Raw genomic sequence first — 24718 nt, forward strand, 5'->3', positions numbered from 1 at the left:
ATGCACCAACTACCTTGCGGCCACAGCTCCAATCAGCCGCCTCGACAATAGAGGCGCGGAACATGGTCCATTCGGACTCAATGTCCAGCACCTCCCTCGTGACATGTTCAAAGTTCTTCCGGAGGTGGGAATTGAAACTCTCTCTGACAGGAGACTCTGCCAGACGTTCCCAGCAAACCCTCACAATGCGTTTGGGCCTGCCAGGTCTGTCCGGCATCCTCCCCCACCATCGCAGCCAACTCACCACCAGGTGGTGATCGGTAGAAAGCTCCGCCCCTCTCTTCACCCAAGTGTCCAAAACATGAGGCCGCAAATCCGATGACACAACTACAAAGTCGATCATGGAACTGCGGCCTAGGGTGTCCTGGTGCCAAGTGCACATATGGACACCCTTATGTTTGAACATGGTGTTCGTTATGAACAATCTGTGACGGGCACAAAAGTCCAATAACAAAACACCGCTCGGGTTCAGATCCGGGCAGCCATTCTTCCCAATCACGCCTCTCCAGGTTTCACTGTCGCTGCCAACATGAGCATTGAAGTCCCCCAGTAGAACGAGGGAATCACCCGGGGGAGCACTCTCAAGTACTCCCTCGAGTGAATCCAAAAAGGGTGGGTACTCTGAGCTGCGGTTTGGCGCGTAAGCGCAAACCACAGTCAGGACCCGTTCCCCCACCCGAAGGCGGAGGGAAGCTACCCTCTCGTCCACCGGGTTGAACTCCAACGTGCAGGCTCTGAGCCGGGGGGAAACAAGAATTGCCACCCCAGCCTGTCGCCTCTCACTGCCGGCAACGCCAGAGTGGAAGAGAGTCCAGCCCCTCTCGAGAGAACTGGTTCCAGAGCCCTTGCTGTGCGTCGAAGTGAGTCCGACTATATCTAGCCCGAACTTCTCCACCTCGCGCACTAGCTCAGGCTCCTCCCCCCCCAGCGAGGTGACGTTCCACGTCCCAAGAGCTAGCTTATGTAGCCGAGGATCGGACCGCCAAGTGCCCTGCCTTCGGCTTCCGCCCAGCTCACATCGCACCCGACCTCTATGACCCCTGCTATGGGTGGTGAGCCCATTGGAGGGGGGACCCACGTTGCCTCTTCGGGCTGTGCCCGGCCGGGCCCCATGGGGACAGGCCCGGCTACCAGGGGCTCGCCATCGTGCCCCACCTCCGGGCCTGGCTCCAGAGGGGGGCCCCGGTGACCCGCGTCCGGGCGAGGGAAATCTGGGTCCTTGATTTTTATTTTTCATGGAGGTCTTTGAGCTGCTCTTTGTCTGATCCCTCACCTAGTACCAGTTTGTCTTGGGAGACCCTACCAGGGGGCATAAAGCCCCCGGACAACATAGCTCCTAGGATCATTGGATCATAATAAGTATCTTATTCTTTTTAATAGCATTGTTATTCTGAAGCTAACCAATATTAAATAAAACACTTCTTACTATTAATGCGACTTCTTGGACAGGTGCGGTAGAAAATGGATGGATGGATTAAAATGCATGAGAATGTTTTATATTTTGAACGTTATTTTTAACACTGTGATTACCAGCGGAATCATTCATTACTTATCGTGTTAACAATGTCAGCTAAGATTTATCTGAGAGCCAGATGCAGTCATCAAAAGAGCCACATCTGGCTCGAGAGCCATAGGTTCCCTACCCCTGCTTTAGAGGTTTAAGTGGGCTTGTATCTGTGACTCATTCCTTTATTTAATCAGTCCATTTGTTTAGGGCACGTCCGACCGGTAAGAGGCCACGAGGAAGACCCAGGACACGTTGGGAAGACTATGTCTCCCGACTGGACTGGGAACGCCTCGGGATCCCCCGGGAGGAGCTGGACGAAGTGGCTGGGGAGAGGGAAGTCTGGCCTTCCCTGCTTAGGCTGCTGTCCCCGCGACCCAACCTTGGATAAGCGGAAGAAGATGGATGGATGGATGGCACTTTACAGTTGTATAAGTTTTACTTTTGCAAACAAAAAGAAGACTGCAATGATCCGACATGACAATCAACAGAAAATATCAGCGCTCGCTCAACCCCCGTCTTCTTTTTGCCCCAGCTGTCTTAAATGGCTAGTTAATTAACTTAAACAACACCCATGTGTCAAACACCGGATGTGACCTGTCTGTGCATACGTACAAATAAGAAACATAAGCAATATATATTTTTTGGCTCTTACACAGCCCTAATTTAGAGCAAAGAAAAGCTTTTTTTTTAATACATATCTCCTCAACGCCTTGATTGTTTGAATTCACAATTTCTGCACTTATTGGGATCCTACATACCGGGTACACAAAAACAGTTGCCAACTAATGTCGAGATACCAAAATGCAGGGTTGGGCCATCAGGGCCAACAAGGTCTTCTCTGCTGACCTAACATAAATCATGATCATAAATTGATAAAAGTTAATTTTATTTTTATTTTACTTTACCTAATTTAATACAAGTATTCATCATATTCTCTTCATGTCATATTAGGCTCCAGTGTTGCTGTTTTTACGTTAGAGCTTTTATTCAATCAGAATTCAACAGGCTTGTTGCCAGGGCTGTATGAAATCTGCCGAAGGCCTTCTGAATCATCAATGCGGTGGTCTGTGCAATGTACTGTCTACAATTGTAGACAGTTGCGATAGCCAATCAGGTCACAAGTTATTGACAGTAGCCCTTCTAGGTTGCCACACGTTGAACCATTGAACGTGACGTAAAGGGCTTCTGTGATTGGATACTCACTTGTGAATCACAAGTGAGTAGCCACAAATTCAGTCGGTCAGTGTAGTAACACTTCAACGCTGTGACCATCAGATCAGTCATTCTGGAACTACACAAACATTTAAAAGAGATGTGCTCTCTTTCATTCACAATCTTTATGTAAGACAAGAACACACATGCTTGGTTTTTTTTATCCATTCAAAATGGTAAAAAAATAGCTAGTCAATTGAGTCAACAGATTGAGGGTCCTCTATTGCGCCCTGTATAACATCCAAAAAACATCCAGAAACCGTTAACAATACTTCATGTACATGACCTGAAAATTAACCAAATATGAGTGATATTATTATTATACTATAACTGCGGATGCAGACGGACTATTTTAGCGGCGCATTGATAGCAGTGAGCTAACACTATAGCCAGAGGTGGGTAGAGTAGCCAGAAATTGTACCGTACTCAAGTAAGAGTACTGTTACTTTAGAGATTTATTACTCAAGTAAAAGTAATGAGTAGTCACCCAAATATTTACTTGAGTAAAAGTAAAAAGTATGTTGTGAAAAAACTACTCAAGTACTGAGTAACTGATGAGTAACATACACACACATATCATATATATATATATATATATATATATATATATATATATATATATATATATATATATATATATATATATATATATATATATATATGTATGTATGTATATATATATATATATATATATATATATATATATATATATATATATATATATATATATATATATATATATATTTATATACACATAAATTGATATATACAGTATATCATTTATATTTATTTAGTTTGCATGTTAAAGGTGTTTTAATGAATATACATGCATGTTTAACATACGGATTCCTTTCTTTCATGAAGACAAGAATATAAGTTGGTGTATTACCTGATTCTGATGACTTGCATTGATTGTAATCAGACAGTAGTGCTGGTAACGTCCACGTTTTCAAATGGAGGAGAAGAAAAGTTCCTCCTTTCTGTCTAATACCACATGAAAGTGGTTGGTTTTTGGCATTTTATTTGTCCAGCTTCCATATTCGTTTTCACACACTTTACAAGAAATACATTGGCGGCAAATTCCGTAGCTTGCTAGCTTGTTTGCGCTGGCTTTCGGAGACTCTTATTTTGTAAGTGCAGGCGCGATGGAGCGGCACTTTTATTGTGAAGACAGGAACTGTGCAGTCAGTCTTTAGGCTTTTGACGGGATGTACGGTTGAAATAAAAACGTGTCTTTTTTCCTTCACACTTTTGATTGATTGATTGAAACTTGTATTAGTAGATTGCACAGTACAGTACTTATTCCGTACAATTGACCACTAAATGGTAACACCCCAATAAGTTTTTCAACTTGTTTAAGTCAGGTCATGTGACCGCCTGGCTCTGTTTGATTGGTCCAACGTCACCAGTGACTGCATTTGATTGGTGGAACGGAGTCAAACGTCACTAGTGACTGCATTTTATTGGTGGAACGGAGTGAAACGTCACCAGTAAGGCAGGCACTTTGAAGGTCTGTCTGACAGACCAAAACAAACAAAGCGTGCATTAACAGATCGATAAAAATTAGTAGCGAGTAGCGAGCTGAATGTAGATAAAAGTAGCGGAGTAAAAGTAGCGTTTCTTCTCTATAAATATACTCAAGTAAAAGTAAAAGTAAGTTGCATTAAAACTACTCTTAGAAGTACAATTTATCCCAAAAGTTACTCAAGTAGATGTAACGGAGTAAATGTAGCGCGTTATTACCCACCTCTGACTATAGCTAACCCTGTGCAGCATTTCATGAATTCTACCCAGGGCAGCTGTGGCTATGAAAGTAGCTTACCACCACCAGGTGTGAATGAATGATGGGTTCTACATGTAAAGCGACTTTGGGTACTTAGAAAAGCGCTATATAAATCCCAGTTATTATTATTATTATTATTATTATTATTATTAATTTACTTTGCGTCTAAATAAGCCATGTTTGTTGCTGTTGCACGTGCTGTTTACGAATAGCGTGTTTTTCCAATCTTTATCAAAATACAACTATAGAGGTCAACATTTTGTATGTGTGGACAGATTAATTTATGATTGTTGCCTTTAGTGAAATGTTTCGGTTTTGCTCACATTTGCTTTTTTTTTATTTCGACACATTGGTGTTGTTCGAAACACTCATAGCAAATATATGTTTAGGAAATTCAAATAATATCAAGATAATACTTAAATGGGAAATGATGAACGTTAAAAGTATATCAAACAAACCTTTAACGAAGTGATTACTGCATTCTTCGACTCTGCTCCCTTGGACTGAAGTGTGAGCTGCATGCTTTTTTCGTCGTTGTTTTTTGCAGAATCTTGCTTCCAGATGGTCTACTGAGTTGAATGCCTTTTTGAGGTCTAGGAACAGAACACCCACATATGAGCTTTTGTCCAGCATAATAAGTGAAGTGAAATGAAAAGAATTATAGTTATATAGCGCTTTTTTCGAGAGACTCAAAGCGCTTTACACTTTGTGGCTGACAGAGCAGACAGTGGACAATTAGGAATTTGATGGTGTTTCTTTCTGTAGTTATGATATATTATTACTATTTTTAGTTATAAAAAAAATAAAAAGTATAATAATTTGACAATGGATGCTGAGTAGTGTATGTGCTTTTGCTGCCATCTAATGTCTACTTTTAAGTTTGTGTGGTATAAAACAAGTAAAAAATCAATACAGCTTTTGTTTTCCAATTGTTGAAATCTTGTGCTTTTTCAAGTTAAAATTACTAGGAATTTTAGTGTGTGACAATCACAAAAAAAGCCTGTGAAATTCTGGAAGGAGTGATTATACTTTGACAAACTCCTTGAGACGTTAATCCCTAATCAAAATTTTAGATGGCTGGGTAAAAAATCATTGCCCATCCAAAACTTTGATGACTTGCTATGCAGCACAAAACCCAAATAACTCCACAAGGTGAGACTTCTACAATAATTTTTATGATGTAGATGACATCCCAGAGATATATAAATTATTCCGTAATTCATTATAACACCATAGTCGCTGTAAGTCTTGATTTTATTTGTGTAACAGAGACCAGCCGGTGTGGGCCATCTGCACGTTGGTAAACCTCACTCCCTGAGGACCTCCAGAGCAGTGCTGGTTACCGGGTTGATAGCTCGGGCTGTAGATAGAACGCTGGTTTCTCATGTTCGTCGACCCAGGGTGAGTCTCGGGCAGAACCGAAAAGCAGGGACTGAACCAGATTGGTGCCTCGGCGCAAATGAGAGTGAGGTTAAGGGGGTTAAGTGAAACCGTGGCCAGCCAGTGTGGCAGGTACTGATACAGATGGGTTACATTTGTATTATTATTATTTAGTTGTTTTTATTTTAAACCACTTAAAAACTGTTTACACAAAAGCTAAGAAGTTTTATGATCTCATTCACTTAAGGTACACAAAAGGACTTTAAAACCTTAAAAATCTTTATCTTATTGTGTCTTGATTGAGAGGATAAGAGCAAGGTTTGGAGGATATTTTCTGGACATTATTAGTGTAGATTGTTGCTGTGCTCAGTGATGTGTTGCTGTATAAGTACAAAACTGATTTTAAAGCGTGCCTTGAAATAGCTCAACCAAAAGAAAGGGAAACAAATAACCTCAATAACAGTTACGTAACATCGGGGACATGATCCGCAGGCCACATGTTACAAAAGAGTGTGAGGGATTAGTACACACTTGTGGACGAAACAGGACTGAATGCACACAAGCAGCTGGCGTTTAAGTAAGTAATCTTCTTCTTCTTGATTAATGGCGGGGCACTTAACGTTAAAGGTACATTACCGAAAAGTATATTCTCTTACGGACATTTCATATATGATGACATACAGATGAAGGAGGATTCTTTCTCATGAATATGCAAATGATTGCAATTACTTACGAGTGCCAAACTAAAACAGATAAAACTGCAGGGATTGCAGCTGATTGGCTGAGACGAGTGCAGATGTTGTGCCAAAAACTGTTTGCTATTGTAGGACTGCACACAATTTACGCACATAATATATATTTTTTAAGTGTTTGCATGTACATTCATTAAATCAACGTATTTTTTGAGACACTGCATTCATTTTAATTGTTTTTGATCCCAAATCATTGTTTTAGTATCTAAATGTACCGTTAGTGTTAGATCAATCATATTATAGTACTATTACAGTAAGTACTGTTAGTATGTTGACAGATATATTCAGTCTAATACAACTCCTACACTACACAATTGATTTAAAGTCATATTTTATGCATGACACAACTCAGAAAGACATGACCTCAGTCATGAGCAGGACCAGACCAAATCTGCAGGGTTTTAAAACTGTGTCACCTGCAAACGGATAAATAGACCATATAATAAGATACGTTTTTGCTTCAACAGCTGTTAAAAATGATGGATTTGTTTAAAATGTAATATACTGTAGCAGTTGCTTTAAGGACATAATTCACCACACCTGTTTACTTGACTTTGTCGTCATTATTCACTGCCATTGTTCTTAGTGCACATAACAATGTTGTTCTTGTTTACCATTCATATATGCAGTTAAGAGTGAGTAATTTGGTGCGGTCCCTTTAAGTGATCAAGAGTTTTACCCAATTGATTGATTGATTGAAACTTTTATTAGTAGATTGCACAGGACAGTACATATTCCATACAATTGACCACTAAATGGTAACACCCGAATACGTTTTTCAACTTGTTTAAGTCGGGGTCCGCGTTAATCAATTCATGGTACAAATATTTACTATCAGCATAATACAGTCATCACACAAGTTAATCATCAGAGTATATACATTGAATTATTTACATTATTTACAATCCGGGGGGTATGATGTGGAGGGGGTTGGGGTGGGGGCGTTAGGTTTGGTTGATATCAGCACTTCAGTCATCAACAATTATATATATCTGAGAAATGGACATTGAAACAGTGTAGGTCCGACTTCGTAGGATATGTACAGCAAGCAGTGAACATAGTGAGCTCAGAAAGCATAAGAACAAGTATATACATTTGATTATTTACATTTGATTATTTACAATCCGGGGAGGTGGGATGCAGTGGAGGGAGGGTGTTAGTTTAGGGTTGTAGTTGCCTGGAGTTGTTCTTTTAGTGCGGTTTTAAAAGAGGATAGAGATGCACTTTCTTTTACACCTGTTGGGAGTGTATTCCATATTGATGTGGCATAGAAAGAGAATGAGTTAAGACCTTTGTTGGATCAGAATCTGGGTTTAACGTGGTTTGTGGAGCTCCCCCTGGTGTTGTGGTTATGGCGATCATTTACGTTATGGAAGTAGTTTGACATGTACTTCGGTATCAGGGAGGTGTAGCGAATTTTATAGACTAGGCTCAGTGCAAGTTGTTTTACTCTGTCCTCCACCCTGAGCGAGCCCACTTTGGAGAAGTGGGTAGGAGTGAGGTGTGTTCTGGGGTGGAGGTCTAGAAGTAACCTGACTAGCTTGTTCTGGGATGTTTGGAGTCTATATTTGAGGGTTTTGGAGGTGCGGGGTACCAGGAGGTGCATGGGTAATCGAAAAAGGGTTGAATGAGAATTCCCGCTAGAATCTTCATGGTGCTTTTGTTGACCAGAGAGGAGATTCTGTAGAGAAATCTTGTTCGTTGATTAATCTTTTTGATTACCTTGGTTGCCTATTTATCACAGGAAAGATTCGCCTCTAGAATGGAAGGTGGGGGTTTGTTGTGACCGCCATTTTGAGTCGCTTGATGTAAAAAGTCTTCTGCTCTTTGGTTGAATAAACGGCGCACACGTTCGTGGGTCAAAGATATTTCAAGTTGTCTTGCTTTCACGTTACAAGCGCAGCACTGGTGACCCTGACGCTTCACTGAATGCACTCAGTGAATATTATCAACCATGATGGTGAATGCAGTTTCACTGAAGCTGCCTGAGTTCTGGGGATTCTTCCGCGACTGCATGGTTTGCCCAGGCCGAAGTGCAGTTCGCGCTGCGTGGTATCACTGAGGACGACACAAAGTTTTATTATGTCCTTTACTCCCTCGGCAGTGCAACGGCGACCAGATTGGTTTGCGTCCTTACGCGTCCAGCGGAGGGGAAAAAGTATCTTGGGCGACGGTCAGGGGACGGCGTGGCGAAGTTGATAGAGTGGCCGTGCCAGCAATCGGAGAGTTGCTGGTTACTGGGGTTCAATCCCCACTTTCTACCATTCTAGTCACGTCCGTTGTGTCCTTGGGCAAGACACTTCACTCTTGCTCCTGATGGGTGCTGGTTAGCGCCTTGCATGGCAGCTCCCACCATCAGTGTGTGAATGTGTGTGTGAATGGGTGAATGTGGAAATACTGTCAAAGCGCTTTGAGTACCTTGAAGGTAGAAAAGCGCTATACAAGTATAACCCATTTATCATTTATTCATCTTACGTTGAAGGCTCACCTCTTAAAAATATTGAAACTTTCTGAGAGAGATAGACGCCTTTTTTCTTTGCGATTGCAAGCCCTCTGAACTTATGGACAAAATGCGAGCAGCTTTTCCTGAGACTCCTGCCTTCTCAGGTGCGGGCTGCTTTAGCCAACACTGCCATCTCGGACTGCTGCGAACTTGCTGCTGAAGCAGACAAGTTATTTTGAGCCTCCCAACCGACCTATGTGGCTGCATTGTTTCCGGCTGGGGCAGAAAAGCCCATGGCAGGCGGCGACTGGATTCTGGACTTTGTTTTTTCCATGCAAGGTTCGGGACCAAAGCCAAGCGGTGCCGTTCCCCGTGCAGTTTCACTGGACTGCCGCCGGGAAACGCCAGGGAAACGCCAGGGCAACAGCGACCAGAGTGGCCGCTCAGCAGTGGCCATGAGCAACGGCAGCGCTGGCAGGCTACTGTTTATCCAGGACTCCCTCTCCGGACGACGGTTCCTGTGTGACACAGGTGCGCAGAGGAGCTTCTTGCCAGCATCAAGGTTGAGTCCCATGGCCCCCCCATGGAAGCGACCAATGGCAGCCCTATCCAGACTTACGGTATACGATACGTGGAGCTGTGTTTTGGTGGACAGCGATTCAGTTGGAACTTTGTGACTGGCAAAGTGACGGTGCCGCTCATCGATGCAGATTTTCTCTGTGCTTTCAGGCTTCTTGTGGATGTGAAAAACAGGCGCTTGGTGGGTGCAATTATGTTCTGCTCGTACAAGTGCAGTCTCAGCGCGACAGACTCCATCAGGCTTTCCAGCATGCTACCCACCGCAGACGTATTTCTTCGCCTCCTCGCTGAGAACCCCATCCTGGCACAGCCCACGTTCTCGTCATCTACCGCCAGGCATGGTGTGGAACACCACATTGCCACCACGGGCCCCCCTGTGCACGCATGAGCCCAGCGCCTGGACCCTGCAAAGCTCTCCATCGCTAGAGCTGAATTTGAGACCATGGAACGCCTCGGGATCATTTGCCGCTCGGACAGCCCGTGGGCGTCGCCCCTCCACATGGTGGAGAAGCCTGGAGGTGTTTGGCGGCCATGCGGTGATTACAATAGGCTCAACAATGCGACGGCCCCGGACCGTTATCCAGTCCGCCACATACAGGATTTTTCCGCCAACCTGGCTGGAAAAACTGTTTTTTCTGAGGTAGATCTCATCTGGGGCTATCATCAGGTGCCATTCCACCCCTCTGATACCCAAAGACAGCGGTCATCACCCCAGTTAGAGTGTCCGCCCTGAGATCGGTAGGTTGTGAGTTCAAACACCGGCCGAGTCATACCAAAGACTATAAAAAATGGGACCCATTACCTCCCTGCTTGGAACTCAGCATCAAGGGTTGGAATTGGGGGTTAAATCACCAAAAAGGATTCCTGGTCGCTACCACCGCTGCTGCTCACTGCCCCCCTCACCTCCCAGGGGGTGAACAAGGGTGATGGGTCAAATGCAGAGAATCATTTCGCCACATCTAGTGTGTGTGTGACAACCATTGGTACTTTAACTTTTAACTTTAACATTTGGCCTGTTCGAAATTTGAAGGATGCCTTTTGGCCTTAAGAGCGCCGCACAGACTTTCCGGAGGCTGATTGCAGTTTCTGTTTGTTTACTTGGACGACATCCTGGTAGCAAGCATCTCTCAGGCTGAGCATATGACCTACCTCAGGACACTTTTTCAGCGTCTTAGCGAACACAGGCTCATTGTTCCTAAGTGCCAGTTCGGGTTGTCTGTAATCGACTTCCTTGGACATCTCATCACGAAGTGCGGGGCAGTTCCCCTTACAGCGAAGGTTGCTGCAGGAGTTCTTTGGCAAGGTAAATTTTTACCATTGTTTCATCCCCCGGGCAGCTGACCTCTTGCGACCACTGTAGGATGCTCTTAAAGGGGCTGCTCCCAAGCACATGGTGGACTGGTCTGACGCGCGGCTCAGTGCTTTTGTAGGGGTCAAGTTGGCTCTAGCTAACACTATCCTGCTGGCGCACCCACTACCTGATGCTCCAAATGCAATCACCACGGATGCTTTAGACTATGCTGTAGGTGCAGTGTATGAGCAGTGGTTGGGTGTCACTTCACAACCTTTGGCTTTCTTTAGCAGGCAGTTGCGCCCCTGCGAGCGGAAATATAGCACATTTGACCGTGAGCTCCTCGGCCTCTATCTGGCCATACGTAATTTCTATTTGCTGCTTGAAGGAAGGCATTTCACAGCTTTTGTGGACCACAAAGCCCTCACTTTTGTGATGGCCAAGACGGCCGAACCGTAGTTGGCTTGGCAACAGAAGCAAATTTCCTACGTCTCCGAGTTTACGACGGACATTCAGCATCTTGCTGATAATAACAATGTCGTTGCCTCTCCCGAGCCGTCACGAACGCGGTCCATGTCCGACTCGATTTTGCACATATGGCAGCTGACCAAGTCAACAACCCAGACATCCAAGCTCTGAAGGCTGCAGCCACAGGGCCACAGTTGTCTGAGGTTCCATTTGAGGACACAGGTGTTTGCTCCTTTGTGACATCGCTACGGGTCGGCCACGGCCCCTTTTGCCCGCCATTTGAGGGCGGCTGGTGTTCGACTCGATCCACGGCCTTTCCCACCCTGAAAGGAAACCTTCCCAGCGGCTGGTAGCTGTGAAATTCATCTGGCATGGACTGAAAAGGGACGTTAGGGACTGGGCTGCCACATGCGTGGCAAGCCAGCGCTCAAAAGTGTACTGCCACACCAGGGCTCCACTGGCACCTTTTACGGCTCCGGAACGCCGTTTTGACCTAGTCATCATGGACCTGGTCGGGCCTCTCCCATCTTCGCGCAGCTGTACATACCTCCTCACGATGGTCGACAGGACCACCCGCTGGCTAGAGGCAGTACCACTGACATCAGCCACCTCCACAGAGGTGGCGTGCGGGTTTATTGGGACGTGAGTTTCTTGTTTTGGTACCACGTCAGACATCTCATCCGACTTCTGAGCTCTGGGCTGCTGTGGCGTAGAGCTTGGGAGTGAAACTCCACCACACAACAGCGTATCACCCACAGGCCAATGTGAGCGGTTTCACCAGTCCATGAAGGCAGCCCTCTGGGCGTCCCTAAAAGCCAGCGGTTGGGTAGACAAACTCCCTTGGGTAATGCTGGGGCTTTGGACTTCGCCCAAGGAAGACTGCAGGTCTTCCTTGGTGCATGGCCAGCCTTTATGAGTGCCAAGTGACTGTATTCCTAACACAACGGCACCCTGGACCGCCGGTGAGCAACGAGCTGCTCTCCTCGATGCCGCCAAGGTTTTTGCCCGCATCCCCACTTCCCAACACGGTCTTACGCCGTCTCTTGTTCCCGCTCCTTTACAAAGGGCAGTATTTGTTTTTGTTCGCCACGACGCCTACTAAAGCCCCCTCCAGCCTCCTTATGATGGGCCTTTTCACGTCCTGGAGAGCGGAGACAATTATTTTCTGTTGAATGTCGGGGGTCAGTCTGAACGAATCACGGTGGACCGGCTTAAAGTGGCCCACTTGGATCTTAGTCAGCAGGTTACCACGGCCGTATCCCCATCCCGCCTGCTCTGTCTGGGCCCCATGATAATGTTCTGCATCCTTCTTCGCAGGCCCCCGGGCCCTTCGACAGTGCAGATGCCCTGCCGGTGCCCCCTACAGACTCCCCGGCGTTTGTATCAGTCCGGCGCGCCCGGTTTGGTGGGCCCGACCGTGCCCCTGTCCATTGACTATTTTCTTTTTTTGTGTTGGCGAATTCTGGGGGGACGTGTGTAGCCGTTGCTTTAGGGACATAGTTCACCACACCTCTTTATTTGACTTTGTCATCATTATTCACTGCTATTGTTCTATTGTGCACATAACAATGTTGTTCTTGTTTACCATTCATATATGCGGTTAAGAGTGAGTAATTCGATGTGTCCCCTTTAAGTGACCGTCAAGAGTTTTACCCAAAGCTGGGGGTTCGTTGTGACTGCCATTTTGAGTCACTTAATGTAAAAAGTCTTCTGATTTTTGGTTGAATAAACGGTGCACACCTCCTCAGCCTTCCCGGTAAGGTCTATTCAGGTGTACTGGAGAGAAGGCTACGCCGGATAGTCGAACCTTGGATTCAGGAGGAACAGTGTGGTTTTCGTCCTGGTCGTGGAACTGTGGACCAGCTCTATACTCTCGGTAGGGTCCTTGCGGGTGCATGGGAGTTTGCCCAACCAGTCTACATGTGCTTTGTGGACTTGGAGAAGGCATTCGATTGTGTACCCCGGGAAGTCCTGTGGGGAGTGGTCAGAGAGTATGGGGTAACGGACTGTCTGATTGTGGCAGTCCGCTCCCTGTATGATCAGTGTCAGAGCTCGGTCCGCATCGCCAGCAGTAAGTCGGACCCGTTTCCAGTGAGGGTTGGACTCCGCCAAAACTACCCTTTGTCACCGATTCTGTTCATAACTTTTATGGACAGAATTTCTAGGCACAGTCAAGGCGTTGAGGGTATCTGGTTTGGTGGCTGCAGGATTAGGTCTTTGCTTTTTGCAGATTATGTGGTCCTGATGGCTTCATCTGGCCAAGATCTTCAGCTCTCGCTGGATCGGTTCGCAGCCGAGTGTGAAGCGACTGGGATGAGAATCAGCACCTCCAAGTCCGGGTCCATGGTTCTCGCCTGGAAAAGGGTGGAGTGCCATCTCCGGGTTGGGGAGGAGATCTTGCCCCAAGTGGAGGAGTTCAAGTACCTCGGAGTCTTGTTCACGAGTGAGGGAGGAGTGGATTGTGAGATCGACAGGCGGTTCAGTGCCACGTCTTCAGTAATGCGGACGCTGTATCGATCCGTTGTGGTGAAGAAGGAGCTGAGCCGGAAGGCAAAGCTCTCAATTTACCGGTCGATCTGCGTTCCCATCCTCATCTATGGTCATGAGCTTTGGGTTATGACCGAAAGGACAAGATCAAAGTTTACAAGCGGCCGAAATGAGCTTCCTCCGCCGGGTGGCGGGGCTCTCCCTTAGAGATTGGGTGAGAAGCTCTGTCATCCGGGAGGGGCTCAAAGTAAAGCCGCTGCTCCTCCACATCGAGAGGAGCCAGATGAGGTGGTTCGGGCATCTGGTCAGGACGTGCCCGAAACGCCTCCCTAGGGAGGCGTTTCGGGCACGTCCGACCGGTAGGAGGCCACGGGGAAGACCCAGGACACTTTGGGAAGACTATGTCTCCCGGCTGGCCTGGGAAGTAAAAAAAGTAAAAAAAAAAAAGAAGAAAAAAAACTCCAAAAGCATCTATTCCTCACCTGGTGTATAGTTCACCGCACGTCACTGTATGTATATATATATATATATGTAATTTTATATATATATATATATATATATATATATATATATATATATATATATATATATATATATATATATAAATATATATATATATATATATATATATATATATATATATATGTAATTTTATATATATATATATATATATATATATATATATATATATATATATATATATATATATATATATATATATATTAGGGATGTCCGATAATGGCTTTTTGCCGATATCTGATATTCCGATATCGTCCAACTCTTGAATTACTGATACCGACATCAACCAATACCGATATCAACCGATATATACAGTCGTGGAATTTATACATTATTATGCCTAATTTGGACAACCAGGTATGGTGAAGATAAGGTACTAAGGTAAGGTAAATAATAAAATATAATAAGATAGATAAATTAAAAACATTTTCTTGAATAAAAAAGAAAGTAAAACAATATAAAAACAGTTACATAGAAACTAGTAATTAATGAAAATTTGTAAAATTATATGTTAAAGGTTAGTACTATTAGTGGACCAGCAGCACGCACAATCATGTGTGCTTACGGACTGTATCCCTTGCAGACTGTATTGATATATATTGATATATAAAGTAGGATCCAGAATATTAATAACAGAAAGAAACAACCCTTTTGTGTGAATGAGTGTGAATGAGTGTAAATGGGGGAGGGAGGTTTTTTGGGTTGGTGCACTAATTGTAAGTGTATCTTGTGTTTTTTATGTGGATTTAGTAAAAGAATAAATAAAAATAAAAACAAAAAAACGATACCGATAATAAAAAAAACGATACCGACATTTTCCGATATTACATTTTAACGCATTTATCGGCCGATAATATCAGCAGGCCGATATTATCGGACATCTCTAGTATATATATATATATATATATATATATATATATAATTATGAATTAATCTTTGGGTACCACACGAATCGATTCTTGGGGGTGACAATTGGATTCTGAATCGAATCTCGATTGAAAATGATTCTCGATTCAAAAAATGTATGCATGCATACATTATCAAATCTACAATACACGAGCAGAGGGAACACTATTTCTAAACATATACACCCAACCATTGAGGCATTCAACTTTGAGACACTCCTTTCTTCTCCAGAATGTTATGTGCTGCCTGGTCTTACGAATCTACTGTGAAAATAACCGCTCCATTGGCTGACGAAGACGATACAGGACCAACCAGCAGACTGATTTCATTCTCCTTTCATTCACTGCTGCTGTGGTCAAACTACTCAGACCTTCATCCATCTATCCATCCAGCGGTTGCTCGGCTTCTCCAACATGAATCAAAGTGCGGGAGCAGCCCAGCACAGTCGCAGGTATTCATGTGATGACAAGGTAAGGACACGTTTACTATACTGCTTTTTATTGTTTGTTCTCTCTCTTTTTACAAAGTGTGTGAGAGGACCAGCTATTATGGTTGGAACTCCTCTGGAATAAGTTTTTTCATGTCACTTTAAAACAAAATGTAATTGACTCTGTCGGGAAAATATGTAAAGTAAGAGATGTCAATGTTGGAGCCTTGGGTATTGTCCAACACTGATATTGACTAGATACGATATCAGCAGGAACCACAGATATATGTTTTATTTTATTGTAGTCTGAAATGTTACAAAAGGTTTAATCAAGTGAAATTAGTCAAAGAGAGAAAAATGGTAGCCTGGTAGGTATGAAAAACAGTAACTTATTTATTATCAGCCATCTGGAATGGATTAATGGTGTGTTCCAACTGTACTGGAAAGTCGGAATTTCTGAGTTCCTAATCAGGAATTTAACTGGAACGCCCCTCCAGGTCAAATTTCCTACTAGGAAAGTCGGAGCATTGTCACCACCCCGTTGACTTCAAATATGGCTGCTCTGAATAATATAAGCTTCTATATTATCTGTATAAACAAATACAAATCATCTTCTGATTAATTTTTGTCACACTAAATCAGCCATAAATGATGCATGGTTGGATAGTTATAAATGGTAACGTTATTGTTATGTAAAGTCAATATTTTTCAAGTGGTATATTCAATAGCACCTGTTTTTTTCATTCACTGTGTTTGAAGGTTGCAGAAATAGTGCATATTTTCCCATAAATTGTTTATATTCAGACAAGGCAAACCTTGTGTGCTTATTGGAGGACATTTATATGTAAATTGGCTGTCCAGCTTTGCACAAGTAAACACATTTCAGGACTGCTTGTATTGGAGATTATATCACACATTTTACATGCAAGCACACATAATTTCATCCATCCATCCATCCATCCATTTTCTACTGCTTGTCTCTTTCGGGGTTGCGGGGGTGGCTGGAGCCTATCCCAGCTACATTCGGGTGGAAGGCAGTGTACACCCTGGACAAGTCGCCACCTCATCACAGATAGACAGACAACATTCACACTCACATTCACACACTGGGGCCAATTTAGTGTTGCCAATCAACCTATCCCCAGGTGCATGTCTTTATACTTGCCTTTTTTTGTTGTTGCTGATATCGGACCGATTTAAATATCAGATCAAGACACCCCTATTGTAAATCATACCAGGTTGGACAGTAAGTGTACATTTCAGACATGAGAATGACTGTGGATGTCAGTCTTCTATGTTGACATAAAACTAGATAACATCTGCAATGAAGTCATGAGAAAAATCCACGGTAGCAGCTGCCCATGCTTTTATAATCTTTTTAGATTACAAAAAGCATAGATCAAAGTTGATTCTGACTAATTCCTATTTTCTTGATTTTTTTTTTATTTGATACCATGTAGAGTAAAACCTCAAACCAGAACAGAGTATTTTTTTTTACTCCATGTTGTTATGAGTGCCTGTGGAAAAGGGGTGTGGTCACTAGGAGGGATTGTTGCACAAAAATTGCATACACTAAGCCAGACAATGGGCAGTGTGGTTGTGTACAACCCATGTCTTTGATTCTTTTGACCCTCAGATTATTTCTATTGCAAAATAATTTAAAAAAATAAGTATTACTGCTATCTAAAGCCTGGATTATACTCCTGTCGGCAAGGACCAATCATTTGCACCGTCTGCTCGTACCGCCCCCTGCAAACCCTCCTGCATGGCTTGACATGCGCCTCTGATCTCGTCTCGAGGTGACGTGCACCATAAAGGCTGTGATTGGTCATTTTATATAATTTTCTGCATCATAAAAATATGATAATTACCGTACATTTGCGACTTTTCAGATTTTGTTGTAGCAAGGCGGAAGTTAAATACATATGAGGTTAATGTGTTTTAGGATGTGTGAATATTCTCATTCATTAGGTCATTCATTTCTTCAGGGCTTTATCAGTTCATGCTCACAGACTACATACAACAGCTATAGTCTGAGAGAATAGTTGTAGGGCCCAAGTTTATTTTCTAAGATAGAGGTGAACCCCCAACCAAGAATGGTTTCACTTTTTTGGAATGCACAACAACAGTTGTTAAGATATATTGGAGTGTACCCTGTACACAACTTCATATTTATATAGCATTTTATTAAAATAAACTTACTTCAGGGCCTCACTGGGATCCAACATGTTTGTCAAAGCCCCTGTTACTACTTTGGGACATAAAATAGTGCACTGTTGTTGTTTTCAGCTTTCAAAGGTTGTTTCAAACAACTGAAACTGGGTTTTTTGGGTCTTGAAAGAAAAAGGATAAAAATAGATTTGTCTCGACATTCTCTCCTGATGTCAAGATTTATTTTTGCTCCCTCTCTTGGGAGTGTTCTGCTTCCATGCCTTGACAGTTTGACACCAACGAAACTGAAAATAGGAAGAAACACTCGCTACTTTTGAACAATGGTGTCAAATATTTATATGGTGTACTTCATTTTGATGTGTGATTTTGTTTGAAAGGATTATGAGTAACCTTACATAACTGGTTGAACATAACCTAGTGGAGATCCTCAGTCTACGCACAACTTTCAACGACTGTGATGTAGGAAATCATATTGGTCGTGTAAGTTTCAAATTATATCTGAATTATAGCGGTCATAACAATGAAACGTAACAGGAAGGTCGTGACACGAACGTCGTAACCCGAACGCTGTAACGCAAAACGCAGTAACACGAAATGGTGTAACGGGAAATGCCCTAACACAAAATACCATAACACAAAATGCCAAAACACAGGACGCCCTAGCGCAAATCGTTGAAACGCCGTAATGCAAAACGCCTTAACATGATGTGCATCTGATGTGTAATTGGGGTTGCCATATTGGATGTTTTTTTTATCTGAAATGTAAATGTGGAGGAGCGATTGCAATACAGTCAGCATATGTGCACGTACGAGTTACATGACAAGCATTTTTGTTCAATTACAAACCACTGTGGCCTTTCCTCGTTTCCTGCTACAACACTCATGAACCATGACGTACATTAGTGTTGAAAAAGTGAAACCCTCTCATTGTCATGAACTTACTTGTTTCTACTTTTAACCCATCACAGTTATAGCAAAGGAAGCCCACGCATCTCAAACACAGCTGTGAAACCTTTTGTCAGAACTCCCATAAATGTGTGATTTTGCGCTGGTGTCAATCAACGAAAATTGAACAAATCCCAGCCATTCACGCACAACCTCACAACTTTGTCCAATCTGTCAATTTCCCTCGCAACATTTGCCAATAATTGTAATTTTCACAAATCAAAATTGTCCCTAAGCAGAGCTTAAATGCGCACATTACCCGACTAACCAGAACATATCTTTGTTTCTTGTGTACTTGCATAACAATAAACATGATCAATTATTTATTTCTTGAAGTGGACAATTATCTTAATCACTCGTAGCTTAAACACTCTTCTGATTACCGTCTACAATGCTAATGGCCTGATTTACTAAATGTTAAAACACGTGCAAACCTGATACCATACACAAAGCTGATCTACTAAATTTGTGAAAAGTGGATTGCTTGTGTTAAGTGAGCAGAATAGGGCCAGCAATCCATTTTGCGTCTCTGTCTTCATTAATAAGCAAAATATAAGCTGATCATCAAAATACTCACTGTACTGGGAGGAGAAGATGCAAATATGATTATTTAGCACGCGCAATGTGATTTATCAACACTCATCACCATTGTGTGAGCACTATTTTGCGCTTTATTTAGCATGTGTCAGAAAAACGTGCAAACTGATAGTTCCACACACGGCTGCAGGATCAGTGCTTGCGCTGCACAGACAGACGAGAATTGTCTGTTCTTTGTTCTAATTTCACCACACCTAGTATGTATGTGACTATCAGTGGCACTTTAACTTTTAACTTTATATGGCAACAAAATTGTATCGCTGCGAGAAAACTTAAAGGGGAACTGCACTTTTTTTGGAAATTTGCGATGGATGGATTTTTTTTAATGCATTCTAAATATCAAATAAAAGTTAATAAAAGTCTGCTTACAGCTGAGTCAATGGGGGGTGTTAAAAGTTCACCCATAAAATCCAATAAATAAACATTCAAAAACCACCAATATTTCGTGACTTAATTATTAACCAAGTATTAATGATATTGTCATCATAAACGCTAACGCAGACACATTATTCATAGCCAAGGCGCTATCACCACCGTGTACATGTCCCTAAGTTTCCATCCTTGAGTGATCTGCCGTCTGCTGCCTTCTTGCTTCCTTCCTCCCTGGAAGTTTATTGGAGATCATAAATCATGCATCTCACCTGGAAGGACAGGAGAAGTCTGAGGAGGTAATCCGACAAGTTGGTACGCATTGAAGTTGCGAGAAAGACACAAAAAAGACACTCCGTTTCTTCCTGAGGGTTATGGTCATTCTTCATCTAAATAGGAATATATGAACATCCTAGTGCGTGTGCCTCACAATACGAAGGTCCTGGGTTCGATCATGGGCTCGGGCTCTTTCTGTGTGGAGTTTGCATGTTCTCCTCGTGACTGCGTGGGTTCTTTCCGGGTACTCCGGCTTCCTCCCACCTCCAAAGGCATGCGCATAAGTGCGCGTGCATGCGCATAAGTTGATTGGCAACACTAAAAATTTACCCTAGTGTGTGAATGTTGTCTGTCTGTCTGTGTTGGCCCTGCGATGAGGTGGCGACTTGTCCAGGGTCTACCCCGCCTTCCGCCCGAATGCAGCTGAGATAGGCTCCACCACCCCCCGCGACCCCGAACGGGACAAGCGGTAGAAAATGGATGTATGGATGAACATCCTAGCCGTCGGCATTTTAATGACAGTGGACCTTATACAGTAAGTGATGTTTTATTGTTGGCTCTCATGAAGTCTGCAGTGAGTAGTAGTCAGTGATGAAGAAAAAATTAAAAACAAACGCTGTGATGCGTTTTTGAAATTAATGCGCCGCGCTTGCTTCATCATTTCGTCAGTGGCCAATTAAGTTTCAAAATAATATACTTAGACTAGACTTAGACTTCCTTTTTATTGTCATTCAAATTTGAACTTTACAGCACAGATAAGAACGGAATTTCGTTACATAAGCTCATGGTAGTGCAGGATAAAAAAGCAATAAGGTGCATATATAAATATCCATCCATTTTCTACCGCATATTCCCTTTGGGGTCGCTGGAGCCTATCTCAGCTACAATCGGGCGGAAGGCAGGGTACACCCTGGACAAGTCGCCACCTCATCGCAGGGCCAACACAGATAGACAGACAACATTCACACTCACATTCACACACTAGGGCCAATTTAGTGTTGCCAATCAACTTATCCCCAATAAACAAGCATATATAAATATAAATAATATATAAATATATATATATATAAAATAAATAAATATATATAAATAAATAAATAAATATATTACTGTACAGATAAATATATTGCACTTTTTCACATGCGTCCACGTTTATGGATGTATGTTATATTCCAGCGAGTTAATCCATTTTGGGGGGAGTTGAGGGGATAATTTAACTATGATGCGTTCAAGAGTCTTACGGCCTGAGGGAAGAAGCTGTTACAGAACCTGGAGGTTCTGCTTCGGAGGCTGCGGAACCTCTTTCTAGAGTCCAGCAGTGAAAACAGTCCTTGGTGGGGGTGGTAGGAGTCTTTGCAGATTTTCTGAGCCCTGGTCAGGCAGCGGCTTTTTGCAATCTCCGATAATGTTTATAATACTATCATTAATTGGCAATAATTTGTAGGTCAATATATCGTCAAGCAACATTTGTTATCAGGCCAGGCCCAGCTGAGACAATTCAATTAAACTTTTAAAGTAATTACAATTTTAGACACCTGTCTTGATGAAGAAAGAGGACAAGAGTTTGAATTGAATAGACAGGAATTGAACTACATAATAAGAATGGAGGTGGAGTAGCAGCATACGTGAAAAATAATATTAAGTTAAAAGTAGTAATAGATAAAACAACAGTCATTGATAACTACTAGAGTGTATAATAATATGGAATATGTCAGGTAAAAAGTAAAAGTGTGATTCTCAGCTGCATATACAGGCACCAAAATCAAGCACTGGACTGGATAAAAACAACTTACAAAAATAATTACCAAAATTACATTTTTATAAGCGGAGACATTAAAATTACTTTCTGCATTCGACAGAGCCAAAAAAATCAAATGCTGACTTTATGGATACAATGTGCAGAATATGTTTATACCCACAAATAACTAAACCGAGAAAAAACTGTACAAAGCAACACTAATTGTCAATATCTTTATTCATGACTTTAAAACAAAAACAAACAGGAGCTTATTAATTAGCGATGACACTAATCCTCTATCAGTTTTCACCATGTACAATGGAATCTTTAAAGAAAGAAGTAAAAAACATAAGGAGTTATGCAAAACAAATACACAGAGAAAATATTTTATGACTTTTGAGAACGACTTAAAAGAACAAACATAGGGACATTTGTATAGTGAAAAATATGTTAAATAAGTTTATTACCATTTTTAAATATCTACATTATGAATTATGACAAAAACTATCAATAGTTTGACTAATCAATAAAAAGAAGAAAAAGAAAGAAAAAACGTGGATGTCAAAAGTATTACAGAACACTAATAAGAAGAAAAATACATCGCACAGATAATTCATAAAACTAAGAACTAAACAAGCAGAACACAAATATAAAAGGTACAAAAACAATCTAATAAAGACTCAAACAGAGTGTAAGAAAGAATATTACGAACATATTAAGAACAAAAATTACATTAAAGCAACATGGGACATCCTAAACAGTGTTATTAAGAACATTTGTAAAAAAAAAAAAAAGCAGATTACTCTCAATACTTTAAAGATGGAATTGACAGAAAGGACATGATGGATGAAACACATATTTATTGATTTTAACAACTATTTTGTGAATTTAGGACCAAACATGCAAGAAAATATATGCTAGCCCTCAATATCTTATATGACAATAAAATAAAAAAAATATACATTGTTAACAAAATTAACATGTATAAGTAGTCTATCATTACAAACCGGACAATTCCCAGACTTAATGAAAATAGCCAAAGTAATACCAAACTACAAGACAGGAGACACACATCATTTCACAAACTACAGACCAGTTGCATCACTCCCACAATTCTCCAAAGGTATTAAAAACTATTTTCATAACAGATTAGTTACATTTACTGTATAAACAAACACAAATCATCGACTAGTTTTCACAATCTATGACAGAAACTACAGGAATAGGAACATGGAAGACGAAAATCCACTTCAAAGAATATGAAGGCTTAGGACAATGTGTAGAGTGAAAATGATGTAGCTATATGTATGTGACATTTTTTTAAATACTTTTCTGATACTTTATGACACACATTATCCATGGAAACTAATTAGTAAAAAGCAAAATAAGAACATTCAACCATAGATGACAAAGACAACAATTGTTTATAACAATAACAGGGACATTACAGTATATGGAATATTTATAACACAGCAAACTATAGAGGCAAGAAATAAGTACAAAAAGTATAACAACAAGCTGACTAGCATCCTACGAATATGTAGGAAAAAATATAACAGATATTTATTAAATAAGAACAAAAACAATATGGGAGGAACACTGGGCATCCTAAATAGTGTCATTAAAAATGGTGCCAAGAAGAATTACACTCAATACTTTCTAGATGGAAACATAAAAAGTGACATTATGAAATAAGTAGTTTAACACTTTAATAACTAGTTTGTTATTGTTGTTATTGGCACAAATATGAAATCGATGTAGATGGTGCGTCAGTTAAGGACTTGAATGAAACCATAGATAAAAATCCCAACTTAATGTTCCTCAAGAATGTGACAAAAGAGGAACTCATCTAAATTGTAATGATATGTACCGTAAATCCAAGACCTCAACCGACTGTCACATAGTAGATATGGAAATGATTAAAAAAAGGTTATTGAACACATTTCAGTACCACTAACGTATATCAGCTATCTTTTGTTTCAAACAGGCACATTCCCAACCAAATAAAAATAGCAGAAGTTGTACCAACTTACAAGAATGGAGACAAAAACATTTTTTTTTTTTACAAGTTACAGACCTGTTTCTTTACTTTCACAATTTTCTAAAATCATTGAAAAGTTATTCCTTAACAGATTGGACAAATTCATACACAAAAGTGGAACACTAGTGGAGAACCAATTCAGATACAGAGCTAACATCTCAACATCGATGGCATTCATCGGAATAATAAAGGAAATTGCCAATGCCCTACAAAAGTACGCTTTATTCACTAACTGTGTTACAAAAAAGGTCAGTCAGAATCATACATAATGTTGGATTCAGTCCCACTTTAGTGGGTTGATCACAGATGTGGAGGAGACATTTTACAGAGAGGAAGTCAAGCGACTGGAAAAACAGTGTCTGGAAAACAACCTTGTGTTAAATACCGCCAAAACAAAGCAGATCATCATAGATTTTGGGAGATCTACAAAAACCACACACTCACCAATACAAATAAACAATGAGGTAGCGGAGATTGTACAGTTACAGAGATTGTACAATATCTCGAGTGGTCCCTAAGAAAGCCCACACTTTTTTCTTCCTAAAAAGCTGAAGGGGTTCGGACTACACTCCCATATATTGCTAAATTAAGATGTGCCAAATTAAGAGCGTCCTGTGCCAGTGCATCACAGTGTAGTACTCCAGCTGCACAGTAGAAAATAGGAAACAGCTGTTTCGTGTGGTAAAATCAGCACAAAAGATAATCGGCATTACACCGCCAGACTTGAACGCCTCAAACAGAAAGCCTCAACCCGAAAGCCTCAAACAGAAAGCCTCAAACAGAAAGCCAGGACCATAAGCAGAGACATGACACATCCTGGTAACCA

At 41.7% G+C, this 24718-nt stretch overlaps 1 protein-coding gene across 2 annotated transcripts in view; it reads left to right on the forward strand.

Moving 5' to 3' along the window:
* The first annotated feature begins 6421 nt into the window (after positions 1-6421).
* Positions 6422-24718, forward strand: part of LOC133574262 (inactive dipeptidyl peptidase 10-like) — a 167617-nt gene continuing 149320 nt past the window's right edge. For both annotated transcript variants that reach the window (XM_061926364.1, XM_061926365.1), the window contains exons 1-2: positions 6422-6459; positions 15559-15797. In XM_061926364.1, coding sequence (XP_061782348.1) covers positions 15741-15797 — 57 coding nt within the window. In that variant the 5' untranslated portion in view covers positions 6422-6459; positions 15559-15740. The remainder of the gene's footprint in view (positions 6460-15558; positions 15798-24718) is intronic.

Source organism: Nerophis lumbriciformis, linkage group LG31, assembly GCF_033978685.3.
Source record: "Nerophis lumbriciformis linkage group LG31, RoL_Nlum_v2.1, whole genome shotgun sequence".
In the NCBI taxonomy this organism is placed as follows: domain Eukaryota; kingdom Metazoa; phylum Chordata; class Actinopteri; order Syngnathiformes; family Syngnathidae; genus Nerophis; species Nerophis lumbriciformis.